This window comes from Palaemon carinicauda, chromosome 8, assembly GCF_036898095.1.
Source record: "Palaemon carinicauda isolate YSFRI2023 chromosome 8, ASM3689809v2, whole genome shotgun sequence".
NCBI lineage: Eukaryota > Metazoa > Arthropoda > Malacostraca > Decapoda > Palaemonidae > Palaemon > Palaemon carinicauda.
Window position 1 is genome coordinate 144,263,843 of NC_090732.1, and position 25,593 is coordinate 144,289,435.

Below are 25,593 nucleotides of genomic sequence, written 5' to 3' on the forward strand. Positions count from 1 at the left end.
AGCTGAAGATCAGACAGGAGAACAGTATTTGAAAGAATGTAAAATAAAAGAATAAAATCTTTCTTAAAGATAGATTGATCACCTAAAATCTTGAAAGACTCAATTAGCAAATTTTTTCATTTACTTGACAAACAGACTAAATGTACTTCTCAAAAGTAAATTTGCAATCAAGACTTGCTCCTAAAACTTTAAATGTGTTGCATATAGTTAGGGAGACTTTGGCAATGCAAAGATCTAGATGATGAGGAGCCACTGTTCTTGACCTATTTATAAACATATTTTGAGTTTTGTTAGGGTTTAACTTCATGCCCCATAACTTGTGCAATGCGTTAATTTTAGTTAGAACTCTATCAAGGGATCAAACAACCCGATCTACATTCAGGAAATGGAGTGGATGCAAAGAGAGTAGAATCATGTGTGTATGTAACAAACTTGTTTTCTAGGCCAAACCATATATCATGCATATATACTATGAAAAGTAATTGACCAAAAACACTACCCTGAGAAGAAAACTAGATATTACATTCTTATAGTCACTATGGTGGCCATCAACAATTTCTCTCTGTAAGCTACTATTTAAAGATTCAATAATGATGTTAAGAAAATAGACTTACCTGTTCCGATCTGTTTAAGTTTGAAAATAAAGGCCTTATGATTAACAGTCAAAAGCAGCACTAAAATCTAGGCCAATCATGCAAACTTCATGACCAACACCAAGGGATTTCTGTACAGCATTGGAAATAGTAAGAAGGGCTTCACATGTTCCAAGAGCTTTGCAAAGGCCAGACTGCAAATTAAGGGAAAGATGATTGCCTTCAGTATACAGTACTTTACTGTGCCTATTTAGACATTTTGCCAAAATATGTTAGCAAACTTTAGATAATATGGGAGTCACAGAAATTGAGGGGTAATCATCAGGGCTAGATCTACTGAAAACATATTTACCTAGTGAAGTAACATTACCAATTTTAAACATCTGACTTACCTGGTAGTTATATATATAGCTTAGTCCCTGACATCACGGCAGAAATTTCAAAACTCGTGGCAATCGCCGATTGGGTAGCCAGGTGTACCACCAGTGCGCCCTCTACCCAGGTAACTGGAACCATTCCAACTATTCCTCAGATCTTCCCTGCCGCCTCACCGGCTTCATAGTTGGATTTTCACTCGCTGTAGCCTATGTATAATCGCAGTTATCTTGGTGATGTACACTTTGGCTTTCGCTCGTTTGGATTTGTTTTTGGATTTTCTTGGACCCGATTAGATTTTGTTGTTTTGACCCTTGCTTTTGCTATCTCTCTTTAAAATACAGTAGACCCCTGCCATACGACATTAATCCGTTCCGGAGTTGGTATCATATGGTGAAAATGTCTTATGGCCGGCAATAGAATAGCTAATGCGTGCAAAACCCCAGGTAAAAACATTGAAAATTAGTACGTAACAAAATAGTATAGTAAGCACTCTACTACAGTATACTTATATATAATATACATGTGCTGTACAGTATATAATTAAATAACATTACAGGTATAAATGAAAATTATATACTATACTGTACTGTAAAGGAAAAATTAAATTTTATTTACCTTTGGAGTGACGTGACTTGAGCTGGTAGTGGGTGGAGGCAGAGGGGGAGGAGACGGTAGATATAAAAACGTATCAATGCTAATTATGTTATGTACACTTAATAATAAATTTATTCTTACTATTGAACACTTAAAATTGGAAATGCTTTTTTTTTTATTATTTTTGTCTATTGAAATTTTTTTATGATTTTTTTTAGAACGTAAAAAATGACTTATTTTAGCTTTTTTAATAGAATCACTTATCAACTTTGCTTTCTGACACTTCTCATCTGGAGAAATATCTATCTAAAAAAGCCTGTTTCTGACGACTCCTCAAAATATTTCTAAAATGATTCATATACTTGTCATTAACACTCCTGAAGACGACCTGTGTGAAGTTTTTTTTTTTTTTTTTTTTTTTTTTTTTTTTTTTTTTTAATGAATCTCGTAAGGTTTTCATACCAACTGATAGCTTCCCTTATTTCTGCCGATGTCTTTTCTTCAGTCTCCCCCCCGTCCTCGCCACCACTAGAGCTGTGCTCTTCTTGAATGATGGTCAGCTGCATTGCGTCCAACTCCTTCAAGTCTTCAGTCGTAAGCTCCTCCCTGTGCTCCTCGATAAGGTTATCGACGTCAGCCTCATCGACAACAAACCCCATGCACATGCCTGCTTCGTTTCCATAGAAATCATCTTTTTACTTTTCCCTTTAACATCACTAGCAATCTTGGGACCCACGGCTAACGAATTAAAGTTGGATTGTTCCAACACGGAGTACTTACCTCGAACTACTTTCTTAGGAGTATCTGGGATTCTCCTCCCAACCGACCAGAATTTTGTGTAGTTTCCCCTATCTCCGTTTTCTATAGTGGGTCCCTCCGTGGCGGATGGATACTCTCCCTGAGGCGACCCGGGTCAGCGTGCGAGAGCGTGGAGCTAGGTCTCGGTCACCAGTAAGCTTCTGGTCGTGGCGTAGTTCACATCTCGCCGCTCTCTTACATCCCGTGCGACCCTTTGTGTCCCCACGTGGTTACCGCGTGTTTACCGATTCCCTTGTATCCTTTCATCCACCTCCTTTCCCAGTGTTCTTGTGTTACTTGGTGCTTTTGTGCCTTAGTATGGATCCCCAACGTCGTTGCCCCGGGACTAAGGCCGCATACCCTGTGCTCGTCGTGCAGGGGTAGCGTGTGTTCCCTGTCCGCCACGTGTCCGGAATGCACGTCCTGGTCGGAGATCCAGTGGGCCTTGTACTCAACGAAGAAGAAGAAGGCGTCTAAGAGATCTCCTAAGAAGGTGGGCGCCGCGTCGCCCTTAGCTTCACCCACCGCTCCATCGGAGAGAGGTTCCCCGTCACCTTCCCCTACCCAGAGTAGGGGACGAGGTAAGTCCGTTGTGGGGAAGCGGCCCATTGTCGCTCCCCATGAGTCCGATGTAACTGATGTGGGGGACGTTGTTGCTTCGCAGGCGTGTGGGGGGCCTGCTGGGGAGGCGGGAGTGTGCTCGGGAGACGAGGTTCTGGTGCCTGCAGGGCCCGTCTCCACCGAAGACCCGTTGTGGGGGAAGTCTGGACAGGCTCCTTCCCCCGCATCGTGGCAGTGTATTTCAGGTACTTAAGCGCCCGGGGGAGTTGTAGACAAGGAGAGACCGCCGACAGGTTCGTCGGACCCCGACTCCATTGTTTGGACGGCGCCTAGGACGCCCTTCAGTTCGCCGATGCGCCAAGAGGAAGAGTTTGACGGGTGGTTCGCCTCCAGGAAGGCGCTATGGTCTCCCCCGGCGCCGTCGGCGATGCTTCCGCCCGACTTTATGCAGCCGTTCACGCCAGTGAAGCAGCACGAGGACCCTACATCGTCGTCGGAGGACTTGGAGAGCTCTTTTTCCGCCTCTTCTTCCTCTTCATCATCCTCGTCAGACTCGTCCTCTTCAGAAGACTCCGATCCCCGGGAGGCGAGAAAGAAGCGGAAGAGGTCCCGTAGGAGGAGATCTCGCTCCCGCTCAGCCCCGTCCAGGAAACGCTCAAAGACCTCCAGGAAGAGGAGCAAGAAAGGCCGATCGTCCAGGGATAAGTGGGTTCGTGTGACGGTTCCCAGTAGCAAGCTAATCAGGGCAGCCGCCGCTCCAGTCTCATCCGCGTGGCCCGCTAGAGTCGCGCCTTTGCCCTTAACACACGTGGTGTCCGCCTGTTGGCCGAAGCCGCAGTCGCATGTCGGCTTCGCCATGCCTTTACCCCCGAAGGCACCGGCTCCATCCGCCCAGCGGAGAGAGCTGCTCCTTTGGCCCGGTAACATGGCCCGTATCCCCGGTTCCATGGCAGCTCTGTCCAGGCGCCCTGGCCAACCGGCAGATCACCGTAGGCTCCTGGCCTCACGGAGCTCCCCTTAGTGGGTAGACCCATGTCGGCTACCTCTGGCTCGGCGTAGACACCCGTGTTGGAAGTACCCGCGCCAGTGGATCGCCGAGAGAGAGAGGACCTAGCCTCCCACGTGGCTCCATCCGTGATCGACGATGCACCCGACGCGGAGGATCAAGTGGTGGAAGGACTGATGGATGGTGGGGAATGCTTGGCAGATGAAGTCCCTCCTATAGGAAAGTGCTGGCTCTGATTAGACTGCACTACAGGCTGGACGACCCGAAACCCTCGACAGAGCAGGCCTGGCTCTCGGGTCTGGGCAGGATGGTCGACAACACCGTCCAACAGAAGCCGTCCCTAACCCTTCCGTTGGCCCCAGACGTTAAGTTGGGAATAGACCACGTGGATAGATACGTCGCGGGTCAAGCAGACTCTCTCAGGGCCCAAGGGTCCTTCAAGCTGCTGCCGGGGTTAAGGACCCAAAAGTGGTTTTACGTCCCAGACTGGCGGCACTTGGGACCCCGCCCAGTTGAAGCGACGATAGCCACCCTTAACCAGGGCAGTGTGGAGGACAGGGCCTCCTCTGCCCCAGTGTGTTTTTCCCCAGCAGAGTCCGCGATGATGGAAGACACGGCCCAGGACATAGTGAACGTCACGTCGTGGCTGTACTGGTGGGCGTGCACAATAGTAGGTTTTCAATTGTCCCATGACCTGGCAGGGCTGGAAAACCAAACCCTACTACAAGAACTGATCTGCTCAGGTGGGAAGGCAATGAAATTCCTCACCTTCCAGTCCCTCACACAGACGGCCAACTGGATTTTACGGAGGAGAGACACCGTTCTCAATAAGTTGGTTCGTAAGCTCCCCAAGAGGGAAGCGAAGTGCCTGAGGAACTCCCCGGTATGGGGTGACTCCGTCTTCCCCCTGAAGGCAGTGGAGGAAGCGATGGAAAGAGTAAGAAAGATCAAGGAGACAGGAGATTCCAGGCCCCCTGCAGCGAGACGTCCAACTCACAGAAGGGTTACGCCGGACGGTCCCCACGCCTCGGCAGCACAACCCAGACGAGACTCCCCTTGGTCGTCCTGGTGCCAAGCCTCGCAGCCCCCCCCCGTAGGGGAAGCACGACTCCGCAGGCCTCCTTTAGGCCAAACTACTCCAACTCCAGGAGAGGCCGCTCTAGCCACACCTCCAGGAGAAGGTAGGAAGAGAGGCCCCCTACTCCTGCCGAAGCCTCAGGTAGGGGGATGCCTCAAACGTTCTTGGCAAGCATGGCGGGACAACGGAGCAGACCCATGGACCGTGGCAGTTCTGAGGGACGGGTACATAATTCCCTTCTTGGCGTACCCTCCCCCTCTGATCCCCGACCATCGTGCAGACTGGTTGGCTCCCAAGGACCCCTTGAAGAAGGCGGCGTTACAGGAAGAAGTGTCAGCCATGCTCAACAAAGGAGCATTAGAACTAGTCAAGGACCCCTCCCCAGGGTTCTACAGCAGGCTCTTCCTGGTGGAGAAGGCGACAGGGGGTTGGAGGCCGGTCATAGACCTCTCGGCCCTCAACAAGTTTATATGCAAGACCGACTTCAAGATGGACACCCCGAAGTCGGTGATGGCAGCCTTGAGGGAAGGGGACTTCATGATGTCGCTGGACCTCAAGGATGCGTATTTTCAGGTCCCTGTCCACCCCTCCAGCAGGAAGTTCCTAAGGGTGAAGTGGGGTTCCCAGTCGTTGCAGTTCAGAACCTTATGCTACGGGCTTTTGACAGTTCCGCAGGTCTTCACGAGGGTCTTCACAACAGTGTCAGTCTGGGCTCACTAACAGGGATTCCGCCTGATCTGGTACTTAGACGACTGGTTGTTGCTTTCAGCCTCAGAGGAAGCACTGAAGGAGCAAGGCGTGAAGCTGCTGCTGTTCTGCAAGGACTTGGGATCACCATCAACTTGGAGAAGTCGCAGTTGATCCCCTCCACCAGGAGGACTTCCCGGGGATGGTCCTGGACTCCAAGTTGGGGAAAGCCTTCCCCTCCACAGAGAGGCTTGAAAACCTGGACCGGATAATCCTTCCCTTCCTATCGGACCTTCCAAGAAGAGCCAAGGACTGGCAGAGGCTAGTGGGCCACCTGGTATTGTTAGAGAAACTAGTCCCTCGGGGGAGGCTCGAGCTAAGGATGGTTCAATGGAACCTGAAAGGACTCTGGTCCCCTGGAGAGGCCCTGCACAAGATAGAAGTGTCCCCGGAAACGAAGAAAACCCTGAAGTGGTGGTCCGACAGGGCGAACACCCTCAAAGGGATGCCGTTCGCGACCGCCCCTCCGAAGATGTTGCTCTTCACGGATGCATTGAAAGAGGGTTGGGGAGCCCATCTCCTCGACGAATCAGCGAAGGGAAAGTGGTCCCCCGAGGAAAAGAACTTTCATATAAACGTCCTAGAGCTGCTGGCGGTTCAGAGAGAGTGCCTAGAGTTCGTCCACCTTCTCCAAGGGAACACGGTTGCGCTTATGTGTGACAACGCCACTGTGGTAGCCTACGTGAAGAAGCAAGGTGGACTAAAGTCGAGGGAGTTGTGTTACCTCACGGCAAAGATCCTGGAATGGGCCGAAAGGGAACACATCGAGCTCACGGCCAGGTTCATTCCAGGGAAAAGGAACGTCCTAGCCGACGGCCTCAGCAGGATAGGTCAAGTAGTAGGGTCAGAGTGGTCCTTACACCAGGAGGTGGCACAGACGATCATCCTGAAGTGGGGGTCGCCGGTGATGGACCTCTTCACCACAAAGCTCAAAACCCAGCTCCCCGTGTTCTGTTCTCCAGTGCCAGACCCAGCAGCAGCGTTCGAGGACGCCTTCCAGCACACTTGGACGGTCTCGACGTTTACGCCTTCCTTCCCTTCGGGACCCTCAGGCAAGTCCTTAACAGTCGGACGTGCGGAGAACCTGTGGATGACTTTAGTAGCGCCCTGGTGGCTGGAGAGAGAGTGGTTCGCGGACCTAAAGGAACTCGCGGTCCTTCCACCGTGGCCGCTTCCGGACAGAGAAAACCACCTCCGTCAGCCCCTCTTAGAGAAGTTTCACGAAAACCGTCGGTCCCTCTACCTACACACGTGGAGGTTATCGAGCGTCTCCTGAGGAGGGACGGATATCTGAGAAAATCTTCAGTCTTGGTTTATCAGGCTAAATGGGCCGCATTCACGAAATGGTGTGCCTCACAGAACCTCAGACCACTGGACGTCTCCATTCATAAGATAGTGGACTTCCTAGTCCACCTGAGGGATGACCTAGGAGTATCTATCCCGGCCATCAAGGATGTCCGACCCGCATTGGGTCAGGTCTTTCTCCTCAAGGGACTCAATCTAGGAGCCTCCCGTCAGATCTCGATGCTCATTAAGAGCTTCGAACAATCGTGTTCTCCATGTTCCTCCAGAGTGCCACAGTGGAACGTAGCCAGAGTCCTTAAGGCCCTTTCTAGACCACCCTTCGAACCCCTCAGGAACATACATGACAAAGACCTCACCCTCAAAACAGTCTTCCTTCTCGCCCTTGCCTCCTTCTAAACGAGTTAGTGAGCTCCACGGGTTGTCGTACGAGGTTTCGCACTCGAAAGGGTGGAAAGATCTGAGTTTCAAGTTCTTGCCTGACTTTGTGGCCAAAACGCAGAACCCTGCTTCCTGGGACCCCAGGCTTGAGGGCTTTTCGGTTCCAGCAATTCCGCGTTCAGACAATCCGGGGGATTTATTGCTATGCCCAGTCAGGGCAGTTAGGAAATACCTGGAAAGGACAGCCAGACTTCGCCCTGGGATTAAGTGCCTGTTTGTCTCCTCGGGCCCAGTAAAGAAAGCAGTGTCCAGGAACACCATCTCCTTCTGGTTGCATCAAGTCATAAAGAGAGCCTATGACAGTGACGGATCCTCGGTACCAGGCAGACCGTGCCCCCATGATATTAGAGGTCTGAGCACATCATTAGGCTTCGATAAGAACATGGCGGTGGGCTGGATTCTGAAGGCAGGTACATGGTCCAGACAGTCCACTTTTACTGCCCACTGCCTGAAGGACTGTACAAGGAAGTCCCTGGATTCCTTCTCCATCGGCCCAGTCATTTCCGCGCTCCAACAGGTTTAAGGTTGAAGCCCCGGGGAAGCCCGTGGGGAGTAATTCCAAGCGACACAAGTTCCTTCCTTACTAGCCCCCCCTTATTCCTGCTTCCCCGCTATTCCCTTTACCTTTTCTCCACCTATGTGAGAATCGTTCATCGGAAATGCTACGTACGGAGAGTTTTTACAGAGGTGAATTACTTAGACACTAGAAAGTTTTTTTGTGTAGTTCTCCCCGAGTCTCCTATCCCGTTTCATTGTCAGCATAACCTAGCCTCCTATCTAGGTTCAATCATTTGGTATCCAGCAGGTCTCTCGGTCTGTAAGTCCACCCCCACCTCCTAAGGTGTAAGTCTCCTAAGAAAGTAGTTCGAGGTAAGTACTCCGTGTTGGAACAAAACACAAATTTTAAGTAATTTGTATTTTTCCTAGCAGTATTTACCTCGAACTACTTTCGAGTTATTGCCCGCCCATCCTTCCCCAAGTGTCTTACAGGAGTTCGATACCATAATTATCAAAAGCTTACTGGTGACCGAGACCTAGTTCCATGCTCTCGCACGCTGACCCGGGTCGCCTCAGGGCGAGTATCCATCCGCCACGGAGGGATCCACTATAGAAAACAGAGATAGGGGAAACTATACAAAATTTTGGTCGGTTGGGAGGAGAATCCTAGATACTCCTAAGAAAGTAGTTCGAGGTAAGTACTGTTAGGAAAAATACAAATTACTTAAAATTTGTGATATTAAGCACTAAAATGCACAAAAAATACAATATCGCAAGTACTCACACAAGATCAAGTCTTTACGAAACGTACACGAGATTCTGAACTGAACGCGCGATCACTAATGAGAGAGACTGAGGCAGCATCTCTCTCAGGCATTGTAGGAGGGATTTCGGCCAATAGCATATCGGCATCTTAGTGACGCCATGACGCCGACCAATAGCAAACCAGCTTCTTAGTGACATATGAGCGTGGTGGTAGGAAAGTGACTCGCACTGTTGTACGCGTAAAAACCGCCAAGTTTGAATTTTGGAATTTGATGCCGTAAAGTGGGGAAAATGTTGTTACGAGGGGAGGAAAAAACTTCGTATTCCATACCGTAACGTGAATAAAACGTAATCTGGGGACGCCGTACCTCGGGGGTCTACTGTACTCATAATGTGTGACTCTTCTTCAAATATTAGGGGTGTGAGAGGTTGTAAGACCCGGCTTGCTAAAGCCTCTGTTGATCCGCACTCCATTTGTGTAAAATGTAGAGGTAAAGTTTGTGAGTTGGTTAATCGTTTGCGAAGAATGTGTTTTTTTGTCTGAGAGTGAGTGGTTGGAGTATGACCGCTACACTCGTAAACTTGAGAGGGATAGGATCAGAAGGAGTAAGAGTTTATCTCGTTCTTCTAGAGATTGTTCCCCTCCCCGTGTCAACAAACCTATTGATCCTTCCCCTGTAGTGGTAGTTCCAGGTCCCACTACTGTTACTCCTGATGAACCAACTCTAAAGGACAAGATGGTGGCCATTCAAGCCCTGGGCGTGAGAGTGGAGTCGCTCGCAGCGGACAGGACCAAGTTATGGTCTGATGTTAAAGAGTTAAAGAGTGCTAGTGTCAGTGCTATAGGTTCAGTGAATTTAATCAGTGCAGTGGAGGGTGCATCTGTTCGGACCTGTCGTTCTCCCAGCCCTAGACCTCTTCCAAGCTCCCCAACCCCTGGGAGAAGGAATGTCGACAGGCGAAAGGAAACGAGAGGCGTTAGCGACTGCTCTTCGTCCCCTCGAGCGTACCTATTGACGCTTCACAGGACGCTCGCCCTCACCATGGGAAAGGTGATGTGAAAGTGTTTCTGCCCTCATTGGATGATGCAGCGCCCAGACGGGGCTGGCGTCTTGCATCGAGATCTCTGAAGAGGAAGATTGCCTCTGTCGAGCAGCGTCGTTTCATGACGCCTCAGGCTCCAGGTTGTAGCCATTGGAGCAGTCCGGAGCATTTTCCTTCCTGCTCCGAAGAATGTTCTCCTGCCAAGCTTCCTGCTACGTCGATAGGAGATGGAAGGAAGTCGGAAGCTGTCAAGCGTCCATCCCCACCGGTTGGAAGGCAGTTTTCGGAAGCTGGCATGACCTCTGTGCATGCTCCTCCTCCTCCTTCACATTGGTATTTGTCTCCTGAACGCTTTGCACTTTCCTTGAGCGAAGTAGAAGGCGAACTTGTTGAAGAAGCAGTGTCTCCTGTTTGGCCACAACAAGAAGTTGATCTTCATCTAAGTGTACTACAAGATTTGCAGCAGAAACTCTTCCCTCATGCAAGTGTATCAGCCTGCAGACAAGAAGAGAGTGGCTCACCAAGACGCCGAGCGTCAGGATTCTTCACGCCTTGACACTAAGCGTCAGAAAGCTAAGAGTCGAGAGGTTCTTGACGCCGAGCGTCGAGTAGAGGAACAACTTAGCAAGCGTTGGGAGCCTGGTAGCCATGACGCTGAGCGTCGTAAGGAGGAACATCATGCTAAGTGTCGAGAGACTGGTACGCATGATGCGTCAAGGAGTTGGACGTCGGGGCGCCGAGCGTAAGAGCCTCGGACGTCATGAAACCGAGCGTCGAGATCGCAAACGTCATAGTTCCGAGCGTCAAGATCGCGAACATCATAGTTCCGAGCATCAAGATCGCGAATGTCATAGTTCCGAGCGTCAAGATCGCGAACGTCATGGTTCCGAGCGTCAAGATCGCGAACGTCACAGTTCCGAGCGTCAAGATCGCGAACGTCATAGTTCCGAGCGTCAAGATCACGAACGTCATAGTTCCGAGCGTCAAGCGTTGGAACAACGTGATGCCAGGCATCGTGATATTGGACTCCTTGATGCCAGAAGTCAGGATATTAAGGAGTTGACTCCTAGGAAACAGGACGTCTCTACCTCGATTAGAGACCTGTCGGAAGAAGGGATCGACGGTCACCTTTCCCCTAGTGAGCTGCCTACCATAGCTAAATAGTCTCTTATATCCTTACCAATAGAAAAGTAGCCACTGGACAATTACAATGCAGTACTTAACCTCTAGTGCAAATAAGAATTGTTTGGTAATCTGTGTTGTCAGGTGTATGAGGAAAGAGGAGAACATGGAAGGAATAGGCCAGACGATTCAGTATATGTATAGGCAAAGAAAAAATGATTCGTAAGGGAGAGAAAGATCCATTGTAGTGCTGTCTAGTCAGTCAAAGGACCAATAACACTTTAGCAGTAATATCTCAATGGGTGGCTGTTGGCCTGGCCAGATCGAATACAAATAAAATTGTTATGCCTGCCATAAACTTTTATGAGCTGAATCTCACTACATCCGTATTCATATCATGACATATGAAAAGTAGGGGACTCGGTCCTAACTGTCATACTCGTTGCCTTAGGAATGGCATCCCTTTTGAAAATAATTTCCTTCTTAAAACCTGTAATAAGCAGATCAAATGAGTACCACATTTCTGAGCATGATGAAATATCATACTGTGTGTGGGCAACTGTAAGGTCTAATATTGCCATGTAGACCACAAATACTGTATTGCAATAGACGACTGGCAAAGTCTATGACGCACCGATCTTGGATTTTGTTTCATATCTCATTATCCTTAAAAACTTAACAGCAAAGATAGCAATAACAATATGTACATGACTGTATAGAGTGACTTATAACTCTTAAAGACAAATTGTCTAATAAAATGGGTGTACTGTACATGTCCATGAGGGGCAGATATGCAAGAAGGGTTAATGGCTTAGTGTTTATAGTGGAGTTTGATGCATAGATGATGACCCTTTGTATATTTGTGGAAATTTTCTGCACCTGGTCTGATGTTCATGCACAATGCTACTATGTATGAATTTTGATTTGGCTTCTTTTTTTTTTTTTTTTATGAATTTGAACTTGTTAGGTGTAAGATCTTTTGAGATGAGAAAATTACTTTTAGTTTCTGTTTGAATCATTAATTTTAAATATTTAACTTAGCCGGTGAATATATAATAGCTGAGCCTCCGGCGGCTCGACAGAAAAACACACAAAAACTCGCGAGCTATCGCTATGAAGATTGCGGGTGTGCCCACTAGCGCCAACTATCGGCCAGATACCGCATATACATGTAAACAGATCCAATTTTTCTCTGTCGGTCTGATCGACAAGACGTACCATTACTCGCTGTTAACCTGGAGTTTTTCAACAGTCTTGGTGAAGTACTTCCTTTTGGTTTGAGCTTTCGCAGTGCAGGTGTTTTATCTTCAACTTAAATCTTGAACTCGTTTTTGGATAGATTTAATTGTTGATGACTTTGGATTGTTTTTTGGACTTTCTTTGACTTTTAAATGGCCGACCCTTCCCTTAGTACGGAAGTGTGTTTTAGGCTTTTAGCAATTATCTTATCACGTTATAAATTGTTGTTGTTAATTATAGATTTTCCTCTATATATTTTATATCTCAACCGCCTTTATTAGGCCTCTTCGATTAGCTTTCCATTTATAATAAACATCAAGATAAATTTTAATGATTTGTTTATATGCGACCTTACCTATTCCTCCCCTAATCCGAGAGTAGGCGGTCCTAACTTGGAAACCGAAGTTAAACAACGTTGAGCCCTTTCAATCGTAAATAACTTTTACAGAGCAAATGATTTAAAACTTATTAAATGAATACTTTTTAGTAGATATTTTATTTAAGATTTTCTTTGAATAGTCTTCGTACTGTTTCAAAGATGAACTAACGTTTAGTTTATTTATGCTACGCAGTTTGCGCTCTATTGTTACGATAGAGAGAGAGAGAATCACGGTTTCACTTTGCAGAAAGAGTAAATCGATTCTGACGTTTTGTTCATTCTTCTTTCAAACTTAAATGTTTTAAATACTATTTTAAAGGAACTTGTTAATTGAAAAACCTTTCAGTTTTTTCCTTTGGTCAAATAACCTGTTTATTGACGAAAGGTAAGTGGGCTTTTCTCTTCGGTGTGAAATCAAGAGAGAGAGGGAGAGTGAGAGAGGAAGAGAGAACATTCCGATCTTTATTCTTGTCCCAAGCGAGTAACGTTGTTCTCGAGTCAGTTTTTTTTTTTTTTTTTTTTTTTTTTTTTTTTTTTTTTTTTTTTTTTTTTTACTCTCGTGCCTAGTCTCTGTACGGGGAGAAAGGATAAAACGTTTTTAGTTTTTATTCTTGTCCCAAGGCACTTTACGGTGAGAGATTGAAAACGTAGTTTTGAATGAACTAGTGTTTAGTCTCCTTCCCAGCCACTGATCTTTTTATCTTAATATGTTTACTGTTTTTTGCTTGTTTTAATGTGCTTACATTATACGACTTATTTCGCAATTATAACCTTTTGATGAGGGTAGAATTGCGTGCTTCAGGTAGAAATCAGTTTTATTCATGCCTAATGTGAATTGTTGAAAAATTCGATTTCAGTGAAGTACAGTAAGTGCAAAACAGAAAATCGTAGTGATAAAGTGATAATTGCGCAAAGTGTTATCAGTGTTGCGACCGAGGGTTCGTCTGTTCGTGCCTGTCGTTCGCCTAGTCCGAGACCTCTTGCAAGCTCCCAAGCCCAGGGGAGAAGTACTGTAATGTCGTACGACTTATGGGTTCGAGAGGCCTTGATCAGCGAACAGACGTTCCCTCTATGGTTTCAGGCGTGTCTCACCAAGACCGCCCCTACCATAAGACGAGCGAGACGATTTTCTCGTCGTCATCCGAAGGCTTTTCGCGTAAGAAACCGTGGAGCAAGGTTTCGAGGCCCTTTAAGCGAAAGTCAGTCCTTTCAGGACAGGTCCAGCGTCCTGGTTGTAGCCATTGGGACAGCTCTGACCCTATGCAGTCATCGGAAGACTGCTCGCCGCCTAAACAAAAGCGTAACACAGGCTCCGAGAGTCTTATTGTAGGCAAGGTTTTGCAGTCACAGACGTTACCCTCGTCTCTTACCGCAACCATTCCCGTTGATCCTAAATGGGTTGTACGGCAAGACATGCAGAATAAGCTTGCCTCTCTTATGGAGGACTATTCTGTTGAGCAGGTTCACGATGATCCTCGCCGCTTAGCTGATTGAGATCCTAGCCGTCAGCCGCCCAAACGGGCCTTTTCTCGTCCTGTTGACATTGACGTTACAAAGTCACGTCAATCGTGTTATGTATAGAGCCTCACTCGATGCAGTCCCGTGTTGACTCTCAGCCGCTTGTGGACGTTCAGCCGCTGCCGCTTGCTCTTGTTGACGTTCCGGACGTTCACCAACCAGCATAGTTGACTTGTTTTGACGTTGAGCGTCAAGCACCGCAGTCAAGAGTTGTTTTGACTGCTCAGTCTAAGCAGTCAAGGCAGTCTCGAGTTGATGTCGAGCGTCCTCCCGCACCTGTTGTTGTTGCTGGTCAGTCCTTTAAGCAGTTACATGACATAGCGTCCTTGACTGCTACTGTTGCTCCTTTGCGTGTGGACTCTGCTTGTCAAGCATTGCCACCACGGCAGGTCTCTCCCTTGCTTGAGACTCGGCAATTGTCGGACAAGGTTCCTTCAGATGAGGAAGTTGCTGATCCCCCTCCTACTGATATTCCCTTGAGGACTCTGTCAGACGGAGAGGAGCCTAAAGCTGCTCAGCCCTCTATGGACTTTAAATAAATCATGCTGATTTTTAAGGATCTTTGTCCAGATCTTTTTGTAACTGCTGCTCCTCGTTTGCCTAAACGTCAGAGTTTACACTAGGCCTAGCTACTTCGAAGCCGTTGTTTTCTAAGCTAGTGCTCTCTCGCTCTTCTAAGAGAGCTTTACGTTTGCTAGGCGACTGGTTAATCACCAGGAGGAGTTTGGGGGAGACAGCCTTTGCTTTCCCTACTTTTAAGCTGGCTTATAGAGCGAGAGTCTGATATGACACGGGAGAAGTTCTCGGCTTGGGAGTTCCTGCCTCTGCCCAGATAGACTTCTCAAACCTCATAGACTCTCCCTGGCGCCTGGCCATGAGACGCTCCAAGATTTTATGGTCGACTTCAGAGCTAGACCATCTCCTGTTAGGAGTTTTTTCGAGCGTTTAAAGTTTTGCTGTACAATTATGTCATGCATAAACAAGGCTATCAGGGATGGCTCCAATAATCTGACAGCCACGTTCTCTGCAGGAACAAGTCCCTCTGGGATGGCTCCAATGATCTGGCAGCCATGTTCACTGCAGGAGTACGTAAGAGGCAAGTGCGCTCAATGTGTTCATTGTCAAGACAAACTTCACTATGAAGTCTACCAGGCTGTCTTGACAGCATTAATGGAAGGCGACTGGATGGTCTCTCTCGACATTCAGGAGGCATACTTCCACATTCCTATACACCCGGATTCCCAACCGTTTCTGAGGTTTGTTTACAGGAATGTGGGGTACCAGTTTCGAGCCCTGTGCTTTGGCCTCAGTCCTGCTCCTCTCGTGTTTACGAGGCTCATGAGGAATGTGGCAAAATCCCTCCATCTATCGGGAATCCGAGCCTCCCTGTACTTGGACGACTGGCTTCTCAGAGCATCGTCCAGTCTTCGCTGTCTGCAGGATCTACATTGGACGTTGAGTCTGGCCAGGGAGTTGGGACTTTTGGTCAACCTAAAAGTCCCAACTGATCCCATCCCAGATTATTCTATATTTGGGGATGGAGATTCGCAGTCCAGTTTTTTCGGGCTTTTCTGTCTGCCACCCGAATAGAACAAGCCCTGCTCGAAGTCCAACTAATGCTGAAAACAGAACGTTTGTTCAGTCAGGAGTTGGAACAGTCTCGTAGGGACTCTCTCATCCCTGGAGCAGTTTGTCTCGCTAGGGAGACTACACCTTCTGCCTCTCCAGTTCCATCTAGCCTCTCACTGGAACTAGGACAAGACGTTAGAGACGGTATCATTCCCAGTCTCCGAACCAGTAAAGGCATGCCTGAAATGGTGGGACAGCAATATCAGTCTGAGAGAGGGACTATCCCTAGCAGTCAAGAACCCAAACCACGTGTTGTTCTCAGACGCGTCGGATTTGGGTTGGGGTGCGACCCTGGACGGTCGGGAATGCTCGGGTCTGTGGACCTCAAGTCAGAAGAGCATGCACATCAACGGCAAGGAGCTATTAGCAGTCCACTTGGCCTTGATGAAATTCGAAAGCTTTCTTCGAAACTAAGTGGTAGAGGTCAACTCAGACAACACCACAGCTTTGCCGTACATCTCCAAGCAAGGAGGCACACACTCCTTCACGCTGCTCGAGATCGCAAGGGACCTTCTCATATGGTCAAGAAATCGAGGCATCTCCCTGTTGACGAGATTCATCCAGGGGGACTTGAACGTCTTGGCAGACTGTCTCAGTCGGAGGGGTCAGGTGATACCCACGGAATGGACCCTCCACAAGGACGTGGGCAAGAGTCTTTGGGCTTCTTGGGGTCAACCCACCATAGACCTCTTTGCCTCCTCGTTGACCAAAAGGTTACCAATCTATTGCTCTCCAGTCCTAGATACAGAAGCAATCCACATAGACGCGTTTCTACTGGATTGGTCTCTTCTGGACTTATATGCATTCCCACCATTCAAGATAGTCAACAAGGTACTGCAGAAGTTCGCCTCTCACGAAGGGACAGGGTTGACGTTGGTTGCTACCCTCTGGCCCGCGAGAGAGTGGTTCACCGAGGTACTTCAATGGCTGGTAGACATTCCAAGAAGTTTTCCTCTAAGGGTAGATCTCTTACGTCAGCCCCACGTAAAGAATGTTCATCAAAGCCTCCCCGCGCTTCGTCTGACTGCCTTCAGACTATTGAGAGACTCTCAAGAGCTCGAGGCTTTTCGAAGGAGGCAGCCAGTGCGATTGCGAGAGCTAGGAGAGCTTCTACCTTCAGAGTATACCAGTCGAAGTGGGAAGTCTTTCGAGATTGGTGCAAGCCAGCATCTATGTCCTCTTCCAGTACCTCTGTAGCCCAATCGGAGATTTTCTTTTACATCTGAGTAATGTTCGCTCCCTCTCAGCTCCCACGATTTAGGGCTACAGGAGCATGTTGGCTTCGGTCTTTCGTCATAGAGGCTTAGATCTTTCCAACAATTAAGATCTCCAAGATCTCCTTAAGTCTTTCGAGACCTCTGAGGAACGTCGTTTGGCAACTCCTAGATGGAACTTAGACGTGGTCCTAAGGTTCCTCATGTCAGACAGGTTTGAGCCATTACATTCAGCCTCCCTGAAGGATCTCACCCTCAAGACGCTTTTCCTAGTGTGCTTGGCTTCGGCTAAAAGGGTCAGCGAAATTCATGCCTTCAGTAAGAACATCGGCTTTTCTACAGAAAAAGCCACATGTTCACTTCAACTTGGTTTCCTGGCCAAAAATGAACTGCCTTCTCGTCCTTGGCCTAAGTCTTTTGATATACCTTGCCTGTCAGAGATCGTAAGCAACGAACTTGAAAGAGTGCTGTGTCCAGTTAGAACTCTTAAGTTCTACTTAGCTCATACTAAGTCCTTACGAGGTTGATCTGAGGCATTATGGTGCTCAGTTAAGAAACCGTCATTGCCTATGTCAAAGAATGCTTTGTCATATTTTATCAGACTTTTAATACGAGAGGCTCATTCTCACTTGAATGAAAAAGACCGATGCTTGCTTAAGGTTAAGACGCACGAAATAAGAGCTATAGCAACTTCCGTGGCCTTTAAGCAAAATAAATCTCTGCAAAGTATTATGGACGCGACCGTTTGGAGAAGCAAATCGGTATTCGCATCATTTTACTTAAAAGATGTCCAGACTCTTTACGAGGACTGCTACACACTGGGTCCATTCGTTACAGCGAATGCAGTAGTGGGTAAGGGTTCTACCACTACATTCCCTTAATTCCAATATCCTTTTAATCTGCTCTTGAAATGTTTTTTTTAATTGGGTTGTACGGAAGGCTAAGAAGCCTTTCGCAGCCTTTTTTGATTTGGCGGGTGGTCAAATGTCATTTCTTGAGAGCGCCCAGATTAGGGGTTTGATGAGGTCCTGTTGTATGGGTTGCAGCCCTTAATACTTCAGCTCCTGGGAGTCTTTCAGCATCCTAAGAGGATCGCTGGGCTTCGTGAGGAAGACAGACTAATAAGGCAGAGTAATCGTCTAAGTCAACTTCCTTACCAGGTACCTTTATATATTTGGGTTTTGTTATGATATAACTGTCAAAAACTCTAAGCATATACGCTGTAAACTTAATTAACTCTGGTCTCTACCCACCACCATGGGTGTGAATCAGCTATTATATATTCACCGGCTAAGTTAAATATTTAAAAATGATATTTTAATTATAAAATAAATTTTTGAATATACTTACCCGGTGAATATATAAATTAAAGGCCCCCCCTTCCTCCCCGATAGAGACCCAGCGGGATGAGAAAAATTTGGGTCTGTTTACATGTATATGCGGTATCTGGCCGATAGTTGGCGCTAGTGGGCACACCCGCAACCTTCATAGCGATCGCTCGCGAGTTTTTGTGTGTTTTTCTGTCGAGCCGCCGGAGGCTCAGCTATTATATATTCACCGGGTAAGTATATTCAAAAATTTATTTTATAATTAAAATATCATTTTATGTAATTTTTATAGGATTACAGCAGTATGTGGAGACTTCTACATTGGGGGCCGGCAGTTCAATGCCTTGAGCGACCTTGTAGGGTACTACACTAGTATGGCCGATCTGCTAAAACGTGAAAGATTAGTCCATCCTGTGCCTCCTCCAGAACCTGTGAATGATCTTCGTAAAGTTGTTGCGATTCTTCCGTACACAAAAATGGCAGACACAGATGAACTCTCGTAAGTTGTATATGAACTCTTTTTGCCCGTCTATCAGGTTATGTGTATTTTAATTTTTTTGATGAATTGTAATCTCATTAAGAGGGTACAGTACTGTTATTTTTTTAAATTTTTATATTTGGTTATTTGAAAGAGAGCATTTGATTTTGTTTTCCTTTGATGATAATGAAGGAAGTAATGTCGAATTATTTATTGTGGTTGTAAATCATGATATCTTATCCCAGTACTTATTTAATTGAATTAGATTTGTTATTGTAGCAGAGTAGATCAAGTGGTTCTGTAACAATTCATTATCAATCTGTTTCTAGCAGGCCATTTGCTACAGAGCATGCAAAGATAAATGAAAGGTAGAATAGTACAACTCACATGGCTGATTTATCCTTTTCAGAAGCCTATAAACATAGAACTGAACACTAGTATTTTTTCAATATTAAACTTACCCGATAATCATGTAGCTGTCAACTCCGTTGCCCGACAGAATTCTACGGGAGGGATACGCCAGCTATCACTATACTAGAAGGGGGTGTACTCACAAGCGCCACCTGTGGCCAGGTACTACAGTACTTGTTGTTGACGCCACCTCACTTTTTTCCTCTGTCGTGCTTCCGGCAAGACGTTCTTGGATACGCTTATGATTTTGGAGTATTGTTCACGGTTTGGTGAAGTATTTCTCTAAAATTTGCAGCTATTCGCTATACTGGAAACTTCTATATTAGCTTAGTTAGCTTTTGGAATTAATTTGATTAATTATGGTGACGAAGAGAGTATGTACTCTCTTTCACCTTTAAATGGCCGACCCTTCCCTTAGACGGAAGTGTTGGTGTCTAAGAGAGTATAGACTCTCTTTCTTAATTTTGCTTAACAAAAGTTATAGATTTATTTTATATCTCTCCGCCTTTTATAGGCCTCTTCGATTAACTTCCTTTTATTATAAACTTATTAAAATTAATTTTTATATTTGTTTATATTCGACTTTTCCTAATAGTAGGCGGTCTTTTCTTGGTACCGAAGTTAATTAACATTGAGCCCGTCATTTCGGTTTTACCTGTTAACATATTTTGCTATTTTAATGTTTTTGAAAGAATTTCTTTGATAGTCTCGTACTGTTTTCAAAGTTGAACTAACGTTTTGTTTTGTCTCTGCAGTTGTTGACGTTCAGAACGTTCAACTTGCGCTCTATCGTCACGATAGAGAGAGAATTTTCACGGTGTCACGTTGCAGTAAGAGTAACCGTGTCTAGCGTTTTGTTCATTCTTTCTTAACTTAATGGTTTTAATTCTAATAAATTGGGAAATATTTCAGTTTTTTCCTTTAACAATAATATGTTTTAACGATATATATGATTGGGCTCTTCTCTCAGGTTCTAAGTCAGAGAGAGAGAGAGAGAGAGAGAGAGAGAGAGAGAGAGAGAGAGAGAGAGAGAGAGAGAGAGAGAGAGAGAGAGAGATAGAGACGGAGGGAGAAAGAGGAGGATAAACGTTTCGTTCAAGCGAGTAACGTTGTTATCGTTTTTGCTCTTCTCCCTAGTCTCTTTAGGGGAAGAAGGTAAACGTTTCTAGAGTTTTTTCTTGTTCTCAAGCTTTATGCGGTGAGAGATTTTAAACGTAGTTTATTTGATCTAGTGTTTAGTCTCTTTCCAGCCACTGAATTATTTATCTTTCATTAGATTTTTCTGTTACATTGTAATTCTGTTTTCGCAATTACTAACTTTTGAGAAAGGATAGAATTGCGTGTTTCAGGTACAAACCACTTAAAGTTTCGAGTTCAGTGAAATAAGTGCAAACAGAAAATCAAAAGTGATAAGTGATTAGCGCAAAGTGTGTCAGTGTTGTGCGTGAGGGTACTTCTGTGCGTGCCAGTCGTCCTCCCAGTCCGGGACCTCTTGCAAGCTCCCAAGCCCAGGGGAGAAGCAATGTCGAAGGGCAAAAGGGTTCGGCAGGCCTTGATCGGCGCACAGAAGTATCCTCGGTGGTTGCGGGCGTGTCTTACAGAGACCGTCACTCCCACCCGCAGACGATTGAGCCCTTATTTTGCTCGTCTGCAGAAGAAATTTCGGGGAGAAAACGCTGGTCTCAGGTCTCAAGACCTCTTAAACGTAAAGTCCAGACCTATGCCAGACGTACGAAGTTAGAGTTCAACAACCCGGATGCAGTCATTGGGTTAGCTCTGACTCTCCTCAGTCATCAGGTGACTGCACACCTCCTAAGAGAGGTAAGGCGATGCCTCTACAGACCTCATCTTCTATTAAGGCTTTGCCTTAACAGACCTTATCGTCTGTTGATCCCAAGACGACTTTGCTGCAGTCAATGCAGTCGCAGCTTGCGGTCTTAATGCGTGAGTTTCAGGCTGAGGTTACCAGCGGTGTGCAGCAACCTCCGCCTCCTCCTGCGAGAGCTCCGCCTCCGCAGTCCAGTCTGCCAGGCGTACGAAGTTGAGGTTCCTCAGTCTACCTTACCGCGTTCTGAGTTGCCAGTTACCAGCGTTGTGCAGCAACCTTAACCTTCCTTAAGGCAACCTCAGCAATGGGAGCAGGAGTCTTATGCCTTACTTCCTCCGCTTCCGCTTGCGGTTCCACCAGCGAGGCAACAATCTCTTGAGGTACGACAACCTCTTCCATCAATGAGGCAGCCACCTCAGCACTCGCTGCAGCGACCACCTTAGGCTAGCACCTCAGGAACCTCAACTCGCGAGACAAGAACTGCGTTCTGCGCAGCCGCTACCTCAACTCTCGCAGCTCACACCTCAGGAACCTTAACTCGTTCCTCAGGAACCTGCTACTGCGCATCCGCAACCCTTACAGCAAGCGCAACTCAAGGCAGCAACCTCATGCTATGAGTCAGCCACCTCAACGCATGCATCTGCCATTTTTTCCTCAACTTGAGCTTCTTCCCATTCAACTTGGGAATAACAAATGACAATAATAACACCTCATTACTTTCATAACTTGCATTTGTAATCATATACATGTATGCCTACACAAACATTATGATAATGGAGGTTATTTGTATTAATTATATAAAAATATATATGTATTCCTTGCAATATATTTTTAACAAATCGCAAAATATGGGAAAAATATCTTCTAAACAAAAATGAATCATGAGTTATGAATGTAAGGTAATATTATGTTGATATTAAACCCCATGCAAGCATGCATGAAGTAATGCAGTGTTGCCAACAGGGCGAGTTTCCCTTTCCTGAGGTGAAGTAGATTATAGTACATTTAGTGTAGCTTAATTCTACGATTATCATGCCGGCTATCAAATTCATCAACAAAACAGTCTAAATCAATTCCCTCGGCACGTGCACTTTCAATGAACGGTAATGCGATATTACTCACTCTAGCACTGGTCATGGAATTTCTGAGAAATGTTACACGCCATGCAACACGCTCTGCTTACCTTACAGCATGCTCTACATACAGCATGCTCTGCATACAGCATGCTCTGCATACAGCATGCTCTGCATACAACATGCTCTGCATACCTTACCGCATGCTTCTCAGTCACACATCTTTGGTTGTTGCCAACTCACTAGACTGTCAAGCAGTTTCATAACGTTGCCTTCTAGTCTGCTGCTTTTGCACCAGTGAAACCCTCACTGAGAGAACTTAGCTTTTCTCGGATATGGTCCCTGTAGATGAGAAAGTGCTTTTCTCCCTCCTTCTGATATTCCCTTGAGGACTCTGTCATTTGGAGAGGAGCCTTTAGCTGTGTAGCCTCCTATGGACTTTTATTTAAGCATAACATGCTTCCAGGGAAGGTAATGGTTCCACTTCAGTCGCTAATCCCGTCTGTTACCACACCTGCTCCCATAGACCTTGAGCTGTGTTGCAAGACATGCAGTCCAAGCTTAGTCCTTGTTAGAGGATTTTTTGTTTACGGAGTCAATGTGTCACTGGGAAGACGTTCAACAACCAGCAGAAGTGACTTGTTGTGACGCAGTGCGGCAACCTCAGCAACCCGATAAGGAGTTGTCTGTACGACCCAGACAGTCTAGACAGCTTCGGGTTGTCACTGTACTTCCTCGCTTCCCCATGGTTGACAGTTCACAGACTGTGCAGCAGTACCATGATCTTGTGTCCGGCTCCGTCAGACGACTGGCTTTTAAGAGCTCCCACAAGTCGTCGCTGTCTGGAGATTCTCAAATGGACTGGATCTGACCAAGGAACTGGGCCTCCTGGTCAATTTTGAGGAGTCTCAGCTCGTCCCATCCCAGACCATTGTCTCCTTGGGTATGGATCTTCAGAGTCGAGCTTTTCGGGCTTTTCCGTCGGCCCCAAGGATCTTCCAAGCCCTAGAATGCATCCAGAGCATGCTGAGAAGGAACCGATGCTCAGTCAGGTAGTGGATGAGTCTAACAGGGACACTTTCATCGCTGGCCCTGTTCATCGTGTTAGGGAGACTCCACCTCCCCCCCCTTCAGTATCATCTAGCTGCTCACTGGATAAAGGACATGACGCTAGAGACGGTCTCAGTTCCTGTTTCCGAAAAGAGGAGGTCTTCTCTCGTGTGGTGTAAGAACAGCTTTCTTCTCAAGGAAGTCAACCTTTGGCTGTTCAGAAACACGACCGCCGTCTCCTCTCGGACGCATCAGACACGGGCTGGGGTGCGACTTTGGACGGACAAGAATGCTCGGGAACATGGAATCAGGAGCAAAGGACACTTCACATCAATTGCAAGGAGTTGTTGGCGGTTATTCTGGCCTTGATAAACTTCAAGTCCCTCCAGCTTAACAAAGTGGTGGAGGTGGACTCTGACAACACCACAGCCCTGGCTTACATCTTCAAGCAGGGAGGGACTCTTTCGTGGAAGTTGTTCTAGATCGCAAGGGACCTCCTCATCTGGTCTAAAGATCGAAAGCTCACGCTGGTAACGAGGTTCATTCAGGGCGGTATGAATGTCATGGCAGATCACCTCAGCCGGAAGGGTCAGGTCATCCCCACAGAGTGGACCCTTCTCAAGAATGTTTGCAGCAGACTTTGGGCCCTGTGGGGTCAGCCAACCATAGATCTGTTCACTACCTCGATAACCTAGAGACTCCTGTTGTATTGTTCTCCGATTCCAGACCCAGCAGCAGTTCACGTGGATGCTTTTCTGCTGGATTGGTTCCATCTCGACCTGTATGCATTCCCGCCGTTCAAGATTGTCAACAGGGTACTTCAGAAGTTCTCCTCTCGCAAAGGGACACGGCTGACGTTGGTTGGCTCCGCTCTGGCCCGCGAGAGAATGGTTCTTAGAGGTACTGCAATGGCTGGTCGACATTCCCAGGACTCTTCCTCTACGAGTGAACCTTCTAAGTCTACCTCACGTAAAGAAGGTACACCCAATCCTCCACGCTCTTCGTCTGACTGCCTTCAGACTTTCGAAAGACTCTCAAGAGCTAGGGGCTTTTCGAAGGAGGCAGCCAGAGCGATTGCCAAAGCAAGGAGAACATCCACTCTCAGAATCTATCAGTCTCAAGGGGAAGTCTTCCGTAGCTGGTACAAGACCAATGCAGTTTCCTCAACCAGTACCACTGTAACCCAGATTGCTGACTTCCTGTTATATCTAAGGAAAGTAAGATCCCTTTCAGCTCCTACGATCAAGGGTTACAGAAGTATGTTGGCAGCGGTTTTCCGCCACAGAGGCTTGGATCTTTCCACCAACAAAGATCTACAGGACCTCCCTAGGTCTTTTGAGACCTCAAAGGAACGTCGGTTGTCCACTCCAGGCTGGAATCTAGACGTGGTCCTAAGGTTCCTTATGTCATCAAGATTTGAACCTCTCCAATCAGCCTCTTTTTAGGACCTCACATTAAAAACTCTTTTCCTCGTGTGCTTGACAACAGCTAAAAGAGTAAGTGAGATCCACGCCTTCAGCAGGATCATTGTTTTCACATCTGAAACGGCTACATGTTCCTTGCAGCTCGGTTTTTGCTAAACGAGCTTCCTTCACGTCCTTGGCCTAAGTCGTTCGAGATCCCAAGCCTGTCCAACTTGGTGGGGGAATGAACTGGAGAGAGTACTTTGCCCAGTTAGAGCTCTTAGGTACTATCTAAAAAGGTCTTAACCTTTACAAGGACAATCAGAAGCCTTATAGTGTGCTATCAAGAAACCTTCTTTTCCAAGTTCTAAGAACTCAGTTTCTTACTATTCAGGCTTCTGATTAGAGAAACACATTCTCATCTGAAGGAAGAAGACCTTGCTTTGCTGAAGGTAAGGACACATGAAGTGGGAGCTGTGGCTACTTCAGTGGCCTTCAAACAGAGCCATTCTCTGCAGAGTGTTATGGATGCAACCTATTGGAGAAGCAAGTCAGTGTTCGCATCATTCTATCTCAAAGATGTCCAGTCTCTTTACGAGTACTGCTACACCCTGGGACCATTCGTAGCAACGAATGCAGTAGTAGGCGAGGGCTCAGCCACTACATTCCCATAATCCCATAACCTTTTAACCTTTCTCTTGAATACTTTTTATGGGTTGTACGGTCGGCTAAGAAGCCTTCCACATCCTTGTTGATTTGGCGGGTGGTCAATTCTTTCTTGAGAAGCGCCGAGGTTAAAGGTTGTGATGAGGTCCTTTAGTATGGGTTGCAGCCCTGTATACTTTAGCACCTTTGAGTTGATTCAGCCTTCCAAGAGGAACGCTGCGCTCAGTAAGGAAGACGATCTTATTAAAGGCAGAGTAACGGTTCAAGTCGACTTCCTTACCAGGTACTTATTATTTCATTGTTATTGTGGATAACTGATTATATGAAATACGGGATACTTAGCTATCCTTTAGTCTTGTACACTGGTTTTTCACCCACCCCCCTGGGTGTGAATCAGCTACATGATTATCGGGTAAGTTTAATATTGAAAAATGTTATTTTCATTAGTAA

The 25,593-nt window shown here is 46.7% G+C and overlaps 1 protein-coding gene across 1 annotated transcript in view; it reads left to right on the forward strand.

The window, feature by feature from the left end:
• Positions 1-25,593, forward strand: part of vap (RAS p21 protein activator vap) — a 157,054-nt gene that overhangs the window by 32,967 nt on the left and 98,494 nt on the right. The window contains exon 3 of the mRNA XM_068379143.1: positions 18,527-18,733. Coding sequence (XP_068235244.1) covers positions 18,527-18,733 — 207 coding nt within the window. The remainder of the gene's footprint in view (positions 1-18,526; positions 18,734-25,593) is intronic.